Here is a 10,816-nt window from a genome sequence, read left to right as displayed (position 1 = left end):
TGCTATGAACTTGAGATATTGGATACTAATGATCAAACTCGTAGCTAACTATACTGGATATGATCGGTTTTATACAGAAAAATTTATTAATGCTCTATTCTCGCCGACCACGTAATATCCAAAAAAGATATTATAATTCAATCCTGCGGATATTCAAATGAAAAATATAAAATTTTGATGAAATCGGTAAATATAAAAAAACTAATGCATCAAAAAATAATAAATTTTAAGAACCTACTGCAGCTACGCTAAGCATTCCCAAGTCCTAACTAGTTATTGAAGAAACAAACGCACCAAACAATAGTTTTTAACACACCACAATCTAGAAGTGTAGAGCATCAGTTTTTTTTTCTTTCTTATTTTTTTTTAGATTTTAAGGTCTCTATATGTAGGTTCAGCTCATAATATATTATTTTGAATCCATAAAGCATCTGAATAAAATCTCAAAAAACAAATTCTGTATCTTGTCTTGATCAACACGTTTTATGCATGTATAATAATAATATATACTAGTAATTTTTGAAAAAGTTTTCAGTATACAATCTGGGACACTCATTCTATCATTTCTATCATTTTATAAATGTATTGATCACATGGCAATCATATTTGAGTTCATTCATTGTCTATCACTCGCTACAGCTACGGCGGAGAGGAGGAGGAGGAGGAGGGGCTAATTATTTGTGATATTTTTATCTATTGTAGTAGAAAACAAATTAACTTAATTAGAGAATGCGATGGAACGACGACGTGCATGTGCGAACGAAGCGGGCGATTTGAGCACGTGCGAGTAATATTGCAAAGATATATATAATAGTGGACCCAAAATCGATCCAAAGCGTGCGAGAAAGGCCAAAGGCGTACGTGTGATGCTTATTTCGCCTCGCGGCGATTGCGAGTAGTCGATGCGAATGCGACAATTTTAAATAATTGCTCGGGTGTGGACAAGGTGAAGTTGCACCGTAAACCAAAAGTGAAATTTTGAAAGATTTTTGCACAAAACTAAAGTATGAGAATCCATAGGACTATACATGATGTGATCATTGGATCGCTTTATTATAGGCAGTTTTAGCTGAGGCATATAATTATAAATAATAATATACAACAGAATTAGAGATGAATATATGCAGTTAAAATTACAGCTGCTACAATTATATATATATACACATATAGAATTATGTTACTATACTATAAATATAAAGTATTAAGCGCATGATACTATCGAATTTTCAACTGTTAAATTAAAGAATGTGCGGTTAAGATGATAGTAATCCTGTAGGGTTGAGTTGATGGTTGATTGAATAGTATAACATAACGGGTGGAAATGATGAAAAGATAGATCTAATGATAGAGAACTTAATAGTATCAAGAAGATTTGACGACCTTTTTTGCTATCAAGTTTTTATTGGATGAAAAATTGTAAAGTTAGAATTATATTAGTCTCCTAGGGTTGAGCGGTTCTCCCAGAGTTGAGTGGTCTTCACTGGTTTATAATATTTAATCCAATGATTCGAATGATCAAAGAAATTGATTCAAATGTTAAAAACTTGATAGTAAAAGGAGTCAAATGCTATTAATAGTATTCTAGAGAGAGAGAGAGAGAGAAAGAGAGAATTAGACTACTATAATATATATATATATATAGAGAGAGAGAGAGAGAGAGAGAGAGAGAACTAGGCTACTATGTTATTAATAGCACAAAGTCAGTGGTGCTACCAAGTTTTTGACCATTGGATTAAGAGATGGGCGGTTAGGATGATGTGGGCCCTCTAGGGTTGAGTGGGTGGTTGGTTGAATAGTATGATCTAACGGGTGAAAATGATCAAAATGGTAGATCTAACGGCGGAAAACTTGGTAGCACCAAGTGCTTCGCGCTATTAATAGCATAGTAGCCGGACTCTATATATATATACATATATATGAGTCCGGCTGGGATACTATCGATAGCACCAAAGGTTTAGTGCTATCGAGTTTTCTACCGTTAGATTTAACCTTTTGATTATTTTTATCCGTTAGATTATACTATTCAACCAACCACTCACTCAACCCTAGAGGGCCCACATCATCCAAACCGCACATTTATCAATCCAAGAACTAAAAAATTAATAGCACCAATAGCTTGGTGCTATTAATAATATTCCAGTCTAGTTCTATATATATATAATTGAGCTCCTACGCTTTTTAAAAGTACCAAGTTATTCGTGCTTATAGATTTTTAGTTATTGGACTAAGGGATATGCGGTTAGGATGATGTGACACTCTAGGGTTGAATGAGTGCATTGGTTGAATAGTATAATCTGACGGTTGAAAATAATCAGAAGAGTAAATCTAATGGTAAAAAATTTACAAGCACCAACTGCTTAGTGCTTTTACAAGCACCATAGCCAAACTCATATACATNTATACTATCTATCTACTATCTACTATATATATATATATATATATATATATATATGTATGTATGTATGTATGCATGCATGCTTGCATGTATGCATATATTCTTCAAAGCTTAATTATACATATAAGCCATTAAATACATAAAGATCTTTCCAGAAATTGACAATTTGAAACTGCCATCCTATAAGTGAAGGGCACTTGTTAAGAAAATGCATGTCCTACATAAAGAGATGCCATGCAGATGAAAAAGCCCAAGTAAGAGGAAGCTTCGAAGCTTAATTGCTAGCTAGATTGTTAAGTTAATTCAGTTCTTTCTATCTTGATACATACATGAGTCTATTTGGGGTGTTTTATTTGAAACTTTTGTTGTAATAACAAAAGAGGTGACGATAATTATAAGAGTCTCAGTTAAATATGAAGGTGTGAGTTTATATTCTAATTTTTTCATATAAAAAACACTTCTCTCTCACTATTTTTGTAAACAAACGAAACATGCGGAAACCATACAATCACAGCATTTTTTATTTGCAGCCGAAAAGCTGATCAGTAAATCCGACTCATAAAAACGAGCGAAACATGGATTTGAAACCATCGAGTTTATTTCATTTTATTGAGAAACGTAGACAGAGGCAAAGCCTCACCAAAGGATCAGAGACCTTGGAGTTTATTGGAATTTAGAACTACAAACGCACTAAATCCTGGCCACTTATTTATCTTTTTCTAACTTGGAGATGATGCTCACAAACACTTCAAAGCCTTGCTTCATGTCGGAGAACATGCAGTATTCGTTGTCTGCATGGTATACGTCATTTATGCCTGGTAAAATGCACAAATTAAAAAGCGTTACAATGCAGGANATTTCATTCGTAATAAGCGGGAATCAATTATCAGACAAGCAAGTTTAGGATCTAATACCAGTTAATGGAAGTCTTTATGTACTTCTTTTAAGAGAAGTCAAGCTAATAGGATTTCGATCAATAAAGCGTGGAATCTCAATATATCATATAATGAGGGTTGACACAATGGATTAAACAAGCAAAATGCCGGTATTGAGAAACGATTGTTTGTTACCATATCCAGTGAGTTGAACATCAAAACCTTGATCCTACCAAAATGAGAAGATAACAGGATTAGTTCACAAAGAAGGTTTCTGGTAGAGCAGCGAATTTAAAGAGGAAAGCATTAAACCTGTAAATCGCGAACCAATGGCAATGTTCCAGTATCCGCGTAAGGTTCGACAAAGCCAATCACTTCTTTGGTTGCTTCAGATAGAACGTGATAGCCACGAGAATCAAGATTGCAAGCGATTCCAGCAATAATCTCCTCACCAGTTTTGATTTCAACCCTAGGAAGCATCAAGACACACAGAGGAGGGTAAAAAATCAGGATTTAAAGGAACTTTACACGCAAGCGAAAGAAACTATCAAGGTTAACGCGAATTAAGCTTCACCTTCCTTTGAGACCTTCATCAGGGAGAACATATTTTGACACTGGACCACGAGTATCTAGATCCTCAATATGGGCATTTATGTCATCTACATAGGCGTATAACTTCTTCACAATATCAGTTGGGCTGAAAATTGAAGTAATTAGTTTTTCACATTATCTTTCTTTCAGCATGTTCATTCCGAGAGAGCCAAAATCAGGAAAGAAAGGGTAAGCAGCAAGATAGACAACCAAAAGCTGTAATTTTCTTCTTTTTTTTTTCATTAAAACAGAAAATATAATATCAAGAGTGGGTACTCACCTATAGAAAGCAGTCAACCTGCAGCATACATTGCATACCAAGTTAGATTTAATCTCTCAACTACGAAAAATTCTTGAAAGAAGAACCTTACTCAGCTAGGCAGTAATCAAAATCAGTATGTGTGGTAAAGCTTATTCGATTGCCAACATTATTGGACAACATCAATAGAAAGGGCAAAGAAATGTAATTGCTTTATCATGGGCATTTTTCAACCTTTAAATCAATCAAAATACCATGTTAAATCTTAAATAATTATATTTTGCACGGGGAAAATTATGCATTTAAGTCTCTTGGGGAAGGAAAAAAAAAAGAAAAGAAGAAAAAACAGATATTGGCGACACATTAAACCACTTATTGACAAAAGCCAATACTATTACAGAAGAGTAAATCAATATTTTACATCCGATGTTTTTATCAGCTATAATAGCCATTAGTAACACTTTTTTCACGGAAACAAATTTTATTCTAGGCTTCTAGCACAATACACACATAGAAACTGACATAAATATGTACATACATAGATATATTATATCATAAGTAAATAGTAAATTATACATTCCACAGGCAAAAAAAAAAAAAGAATAGACGAAGGCAAATCAGAGCGTTTTTAGACTTTTCGTTTGTGATTGAACTCACCTCACATCTCCTGATATGGTACATTCACCTGGAATCTGATTCACACTCCCTCCTGGATCTACATTGCAACCATACATAATCAGAAAAAAGTCGAATAGTACGCATTTAACCATCTATTTCTGGTTATATCAGATAACACGTTGTTAGTGCGAAAAATAACATTACTCGCTAGAGAAAAAGAAAAACGTGGGTTGGGCTTACAAGTCCATTGAGTTGGTTTCATAGTTGACGGTGTGGCATACTTGTACTTCTTCTCTTCAGGAAGTGGAGGGACATCACTGTAAAATCTTGTTTGAATCACTTTAAGTGCTTCCATGTTTAACTCCATTGCGTTAATGGCCTGTGGAATTGGATTACCCAGTGAACCCAATTGAAATACGTAGCATGGAACTTGTGGTAGCAAATATATAGTAGTGCTTAACTATATGTTCCGTGAACATTTCTAGTATGCCTTTTTAACAAAATTTACATGAAAACTGTGATTAGTCCAAAATATTATGTTAATAGAGATTATGTTCTAAAAATTAAGTTTAATTCTAAATTCTTCAGTTAGAATAACACCGTTAATTATACATATGTAAGCTAATCCTCCCCCTCCTTCTCTCCTCTCTCTCTCTTCCCCTTTACTCCTCTCTCTATTTTGGTTGTTTTGTTTTCTCTTTTTTCTCGAGACCTCGGCTGCTTTATCTCTGTTGCCAAATTTATACCACCTTATGAATGAAGTAGGTAGCTTACTATATTTTTCTCAAAAAAAAAAAATCTAAATTCTTTAGTTACAATACATCAATTCGAAGCAGATTAATTATTTATGAATTCAAGGTGAAACACTGGGATTACAATTCTGCTTTTCTTATTCCGACAACTAGAGCGCCATACGGTTTTTTTTTTCCGAAGGAAACTCCAAATTTACTATAATCTCAAAATACTAACTAAAAATTCAAAACAACTAGAATTCGTAAGGAATCAATTTACTACAAACTATTTTTCTTCTAAATCATTCAAGAACATATTTAGTACGAAATTGGAAATTCAATACGTATATGTTAGAAACAATTAGCTACGTACGTATATTATATACCTTGTTAGGGAGACCACTATGGAACTGCTTTCCTATTGCTTTGAGATCCCACGTGATCATCCCTCCGCTGCCAATGCAGGGTTGCTTATCGGCGACATCAATCCAATACCTGCAAATTCAAAACACCCAAAACAACTCAACAAAAACCCAACAAATTTTCGCACAATAGTCCCTGTAAAACCAGGAAATCACACTTACAGGGGCCCGGCCTTGAGCGCATCAAGGTACCCCTCTTTGGCCAACATGTCCACGCCGATCCCCGTGACCTCGCCGTTCTCCTCGTTGCAGATGAACACTGCGTAGATCGAGTTCTTCAGCTTCGGCTTCGTNTGCACAATAGTCCCTGTAGAACCGGGAAATCACACTTACACGGGTCCAGCCTTGAGCTCATCAAGGTACCCCTCTTCGGCCAACATGTCCACGCCGATCCCCGTGACCGAGCCGTTCTCCTCGTTGCAGATGAACACTGCGTAGATCGAGTTCTTCAGCGTCGGCTTCGTCTCCCCCAACCTCTTCATCAGCTCCGTCACCAGCGCCACGTGTCCCAGGCAATCCGTGGTACCCCTCCCCTGGAGCTTGTCCCCGTCCACGCTCAGCGAGAACGGATCGAACTCCTAAGCACAAAAAATCGCCCCCACAATGTGTAGAGCGAAACCCTAATCAATAAATCGGCCGAAAATTGGGGGAAAATAGGAGATTAGGGGAAGGGATTGAGAGGAGGATTGGGGAGACCCATTGGTCGGGGTTGGCGGGGACAACGTCCATGTGCATGCCGACGAAGGAGACGGCGCCGTCGCCGGTGCCGGGGTACTGGACGATGACGTTGCCGCGGTTCGGGCATCTGGTGATGTGCTGAACGACGAGGGGGCCTCCACCACCGCCATTGTTGGGGGTGGTGGACAGTGGGAGGAGCACGTCGAGCACGTGGCAGGCGACGAGGTCCTCCTTGGGGACGTAGTCGGGGGGGTTGTTTTGCACGTACTTGGACTCGCCGATGAGCTTGGAGAGGAGAGCGACGTAGGAGCCGCGGTCGAGGTCGCCGATCACGTCCTTGAGCGATTGCGAGGAGCTTGAGGAGATGGAGGAGGAGCGTGGAGGCGCCATTGATGAGCTCCGAGCTTTGAGTAGTGGTAGCTTTGCTCACCTTAGGGTACGTTGGAGAAGAAGAGAGTTTCGAGGGTCGGGTATTTATAGGCGCATTGTGGGTGGTGGGTCCCAGGATAATGCGAGCCCTCTACTGAGGAAGGTCTTACCATGTGATGTCCTTCTGGGTACGTGGAACCATCTGATTGGATAAGACAGCATACTCTGTATGCTCACTAAATGCTCATTAAATGAAGCGACCAATGCTACTATGACAGATGCACACTTTTTTTTTTAGTTACATGGAATTGCATGAAAGAGAAAGTATTGGTTCCGTACATCCGCTGCGCCCACTTATAATAATTAATTAATGCATTGAAATTAAAATTTAATTAATAAGCACAAATTGAAAATAAAAAATCAACTTTCAATAATATAAAAAAGTTAGTAATTAATTTGTAAAATACTGATGCCCAAAATTATATAATTTTGGTTTAAAATTTTAAATATTGTAAAGTATATATTTGAAAACCTTAACTATAAAATTTAAAAAATGTAGCGTACTTTCGCGTAATAATTCTCCAAAAACAGACACTGTACGGTCTCATCCTATATATGCGAGTAAGGACAACCACCCCAAAAAGTTGAAAAGAAAGAGACCTTGGCAGATTGCAGCAACTTTGTTGCAGTACTTTAATAATTGAACTTCTTTTTCTTTTTTTTCTTTTTTTTTTCCTTCATGGGGATTTATTTTTGTGAGGGAGAAAATAAGCCCCATATATGTGTTACTTATTTTTTTTAAAATAAATTTAATAGAAATTTGAATTAAACATGCTATGAACTTGAGATATTGGATACCAATGATCAAATTCCTAGCTAACTGTGCTGGATATGATCGGTTTTATAAAGAAAATTTATTAATGCTCTATTCTCGCCGACCACATAATATCAAAAAAAATATTATAATTCAACCATGCGGATATTCAAATAAAAAATATAAAATTTTGATGAAATCAGTAAATATAAAAAAACTAATGCATCAAAAAATAATAAATTTTAAGAACCTACTGCAGCTACACTAAGCATTCCCAAGTCCTAACTAGTTATTGAAGAAACAAACGCACCAAACAATAGTTTACACACCACAATTCTAGAAGTGTAGAGCATCAGTTTTTTTTTTTGAACTTTCTTATTTTTTTTTAGATTTTAAGGTCTCTATATATAGGCTCAGCTCATAATATATTATTTTGAATCCATAAAGCATCTGAATAAAATCTCAAAAAAAAAATTTCTGTATCTTGTACTGATCAACATGTTTTATGCACGTACAATAGTATATATACCAACAATTTTTGAAATTTTTTTTCAATATACAATCTGAAACACTCATTCTATTATGTCTATCATTTTATAGATGTATTGATCATATGACAATCATATTTGAGTTCATTCACTGTCTATCACTCGTTACCGCTACGGCGGAGAGGAGGAGGCGCTAATTATTTGTGATATTTTTATCTATTGTAGTAGAAAACAAATTAAATTAATTAGAGAATGCGATGGAACGACCACGTACGTGCATGTGCGAACGAAGGGGGCGATTTGAGCACGTGCGAGTAATATTGCAAAGATATATATAATAGTGGACCCAAATCGATCCAAAGCGCACGAGAAAGGCCAAAGGAGTACGTGTGATTAGGGTTGTCAATGATTATAGATATCCGAAATTTTAACTGAATCCAAACCTAAATAAAACAGATATATTCGATGGATATGGATATAAAAAATAAAAATTCGATGGATATGAATTCGGATATAAATTTTGATTGTACCCGATCCGAACCCGAATTTATTTTGTATTATATATAATATATATATATAAAAATTTGATGTTATATTTGAATTTGTATTTTAAAAATTTAGATTTAATATAATATATTTTAAAATATTGAAAAAATAATAATTATTTCAGGTTCGGGTTTGGATTTTGGATTTTTGATCGGGTTCGGATTTGGATATGAATTTTTAAAATCCGTCGGATTTAAAATCCGTCGGGTTCGGATTCGGATTCGGATCTCAAATTTTGAGTCGGGTTCAGGTTCAAATTTTTAAAAATCCGCTCCGAATCCAACCGTTGACATCTCTACGTGTGATGCTTATTTCGCCTCGCGGCGATTGCGAGCAGTCGATGCGAATGCGACAATTTTAAATAATTGCTCGGGTGTGGACAAGGTGAAGTTGCACCGTAAACCAAAAGTGAAATTTTGAAAGATTTTTGCACAAAACTAAAGTATGAGAATCCATAGGACTATACATGATGTGATCATTGGATCACTTTATTATAGGCAGTTTTAGCTGAGGCATATAATTATAAATAATAATCTACAACAGAATTAGAGATGAATATATACAGTTAAAATTACAGCTGCTACAATTATATATATATATATATATAATAATATATATTAGAGTTGGAGCTTAGAATACCTCTCAGATAGTAAACGAGGCATTACTATAGAGTCGTTTTCGATGATAGACCTTCCATTGACGATCGGCTTCCGTTGAAATGATAATATACCACTTAAATGTTTAAAAAATCAATTTAAATCTTTTGACAGTCATTTCTAAATGATCATAAGGCGTTTCAAAATTTTAATTTTAATAGTGGATAAAAGATGTTTTATCGTTTTAACGGAAAAGATATTCACAATCAAATTGGATTTGTTGTTAGAAAATTCTTTAAACTTATTTAAAAAAAGAATTTCTTCCTCTTGATCTTGATTACAAGACCTCCATATCATCATTTTTTAAAGAATTTCCATTTATCAACCATTCATTTTGCTGTCACAGAATGGATAAAAAGAATAATACGAAAGTGCTCGAAATTTATTTCTAAGGTAAGTTTTAAAGGTTATTCTTATATCATAATTTAACGGAGCCAATCGTCAATTTGGAAGCTCTATCATCGAAAACAACTCGATAGTAAAATGCTTCGTTTACTATCGAGAGTATTTTAGCTCAACTCTATATATATATATATATATATATATATATATATATATATATGGCGCGTTTGGTTTGCGCTATCTTTTTAAGATTTCTAGTAATTCGATAGGAATAAAAAAATATGACGGTGTTTGGCTAAACGCACTAAGTAATCTAGTTGGTAATATTAGATTTACTTGGGAATGAAATTCATCCAAAGTGCTAATCTCATCCCCTTAAGGGAGGGTGGGTATCCTCATATTAATGGATTGGGTAATCATAATATGTCTAATCTCTTTCTTTCTTCCTACCCGTCGGTTAGTTGGTATTATATTTCTTTACACTCTAACCTCATATCTCTCTCTAAACTTATTTTTTTCTCTCTAAACTTCAACTCTTTTTCTCTCTCTAAACTAAGCTCTCTCTCTCTCTCTCTCTTTTTCTAAAATCTCAACTCTCTCACTCTTTCTAATCTCAACTCTATTTCTCTTCTTATTTTTTTAATTATGCTCTCTCTCTCTAACCTATGTTCTCTCTTTCTTTTTTTTCTAAAAAAATGTTGAAATTTTTGGTGTAGAAAAGTAGTAAAGGTGAGTAATATAATATTATAAGTTGGTTGGTAGTTGAGTTGGGATGTCTTAATGATAGTAGAATTGGCGTGTAGGAAAGTAAATTGCCAACTTTTAAGCTATCATAGTACGCGAATTATGAATTAAATATAACTATCATATCATTGTATTAAGATACCCACGCAAACCAAGCGTGATACTTTTTAATGATCGTTATTTTTCTACAGACTCTTAGAATAAGTATAAGTAGGATAATGATTCTTACACCGTAAGGATACAAACCAAGCGGTGCCAAAAGTAATAAAAAAATGCAATAAATTCAAA

At 35.1% G+C, this 10,816-nt stretch overlaps 1 protein-coding gene across 1 annotated transcript; it reads right to left on the bottom strand.

Annotated features, from left to right (window-relative positions):
- Window positions 1-2,998: 2,998 nt before the first annotated feature.
- LOC109706376 (acetylornithine deacetylase-like) lies at window positions 2,999-7,025 on the bottom strand. The gene is made up of 10 exons (XM_020227171.1): window positions 6,588-7,025; window positions 6,225-6,469; window positions 5,856-5,964; window positions 4,979-5,117; window positions 4,778-4,835; window positions 4,142-4,159; window positions 3,845-3,967; window positions 3,583-3,739; window positions 3,466-3,499; window positions 2,999-3,210 (listed from the first exon to the last, which is right to left on the bottom strand). Exons 1-10 carry the CDS (start codon window positions 6,957-6,959, stop codon window positions 3,101-3,103), a joined length of 1,365 nt encoding a protein of 454 aa, XP_020082760.1. The 5' UTR covers window positions 6,960-7,025; the 3' UTR covers window positions 2,999-3,100.
- Window positions 7,026-10,816: the final 3,791 nt, after the last annotated feature.

The sequence above is a fragment of the Ananas comosus genome, unplaced genomic scaffold (assembly GCF_001540865.1).
Source record: "Ananas comosus cultivar F153 unplaced genomic scaffold, ASM154086v1, whole genome shotgun sequence".
In the NCBI taxonomy this organism is placed as follows: domain Eukaryota; kingdom Viridiplantae; phylum Streptophyta; class Magnoliopsida; order Poales; family Bromeliaceae; genus Ananas; species Ananas comosus.
Note: the sequence above shows the minus strand (reverse complement) of the source record. Positions and strands in the feature narration are given on the sequence as shown.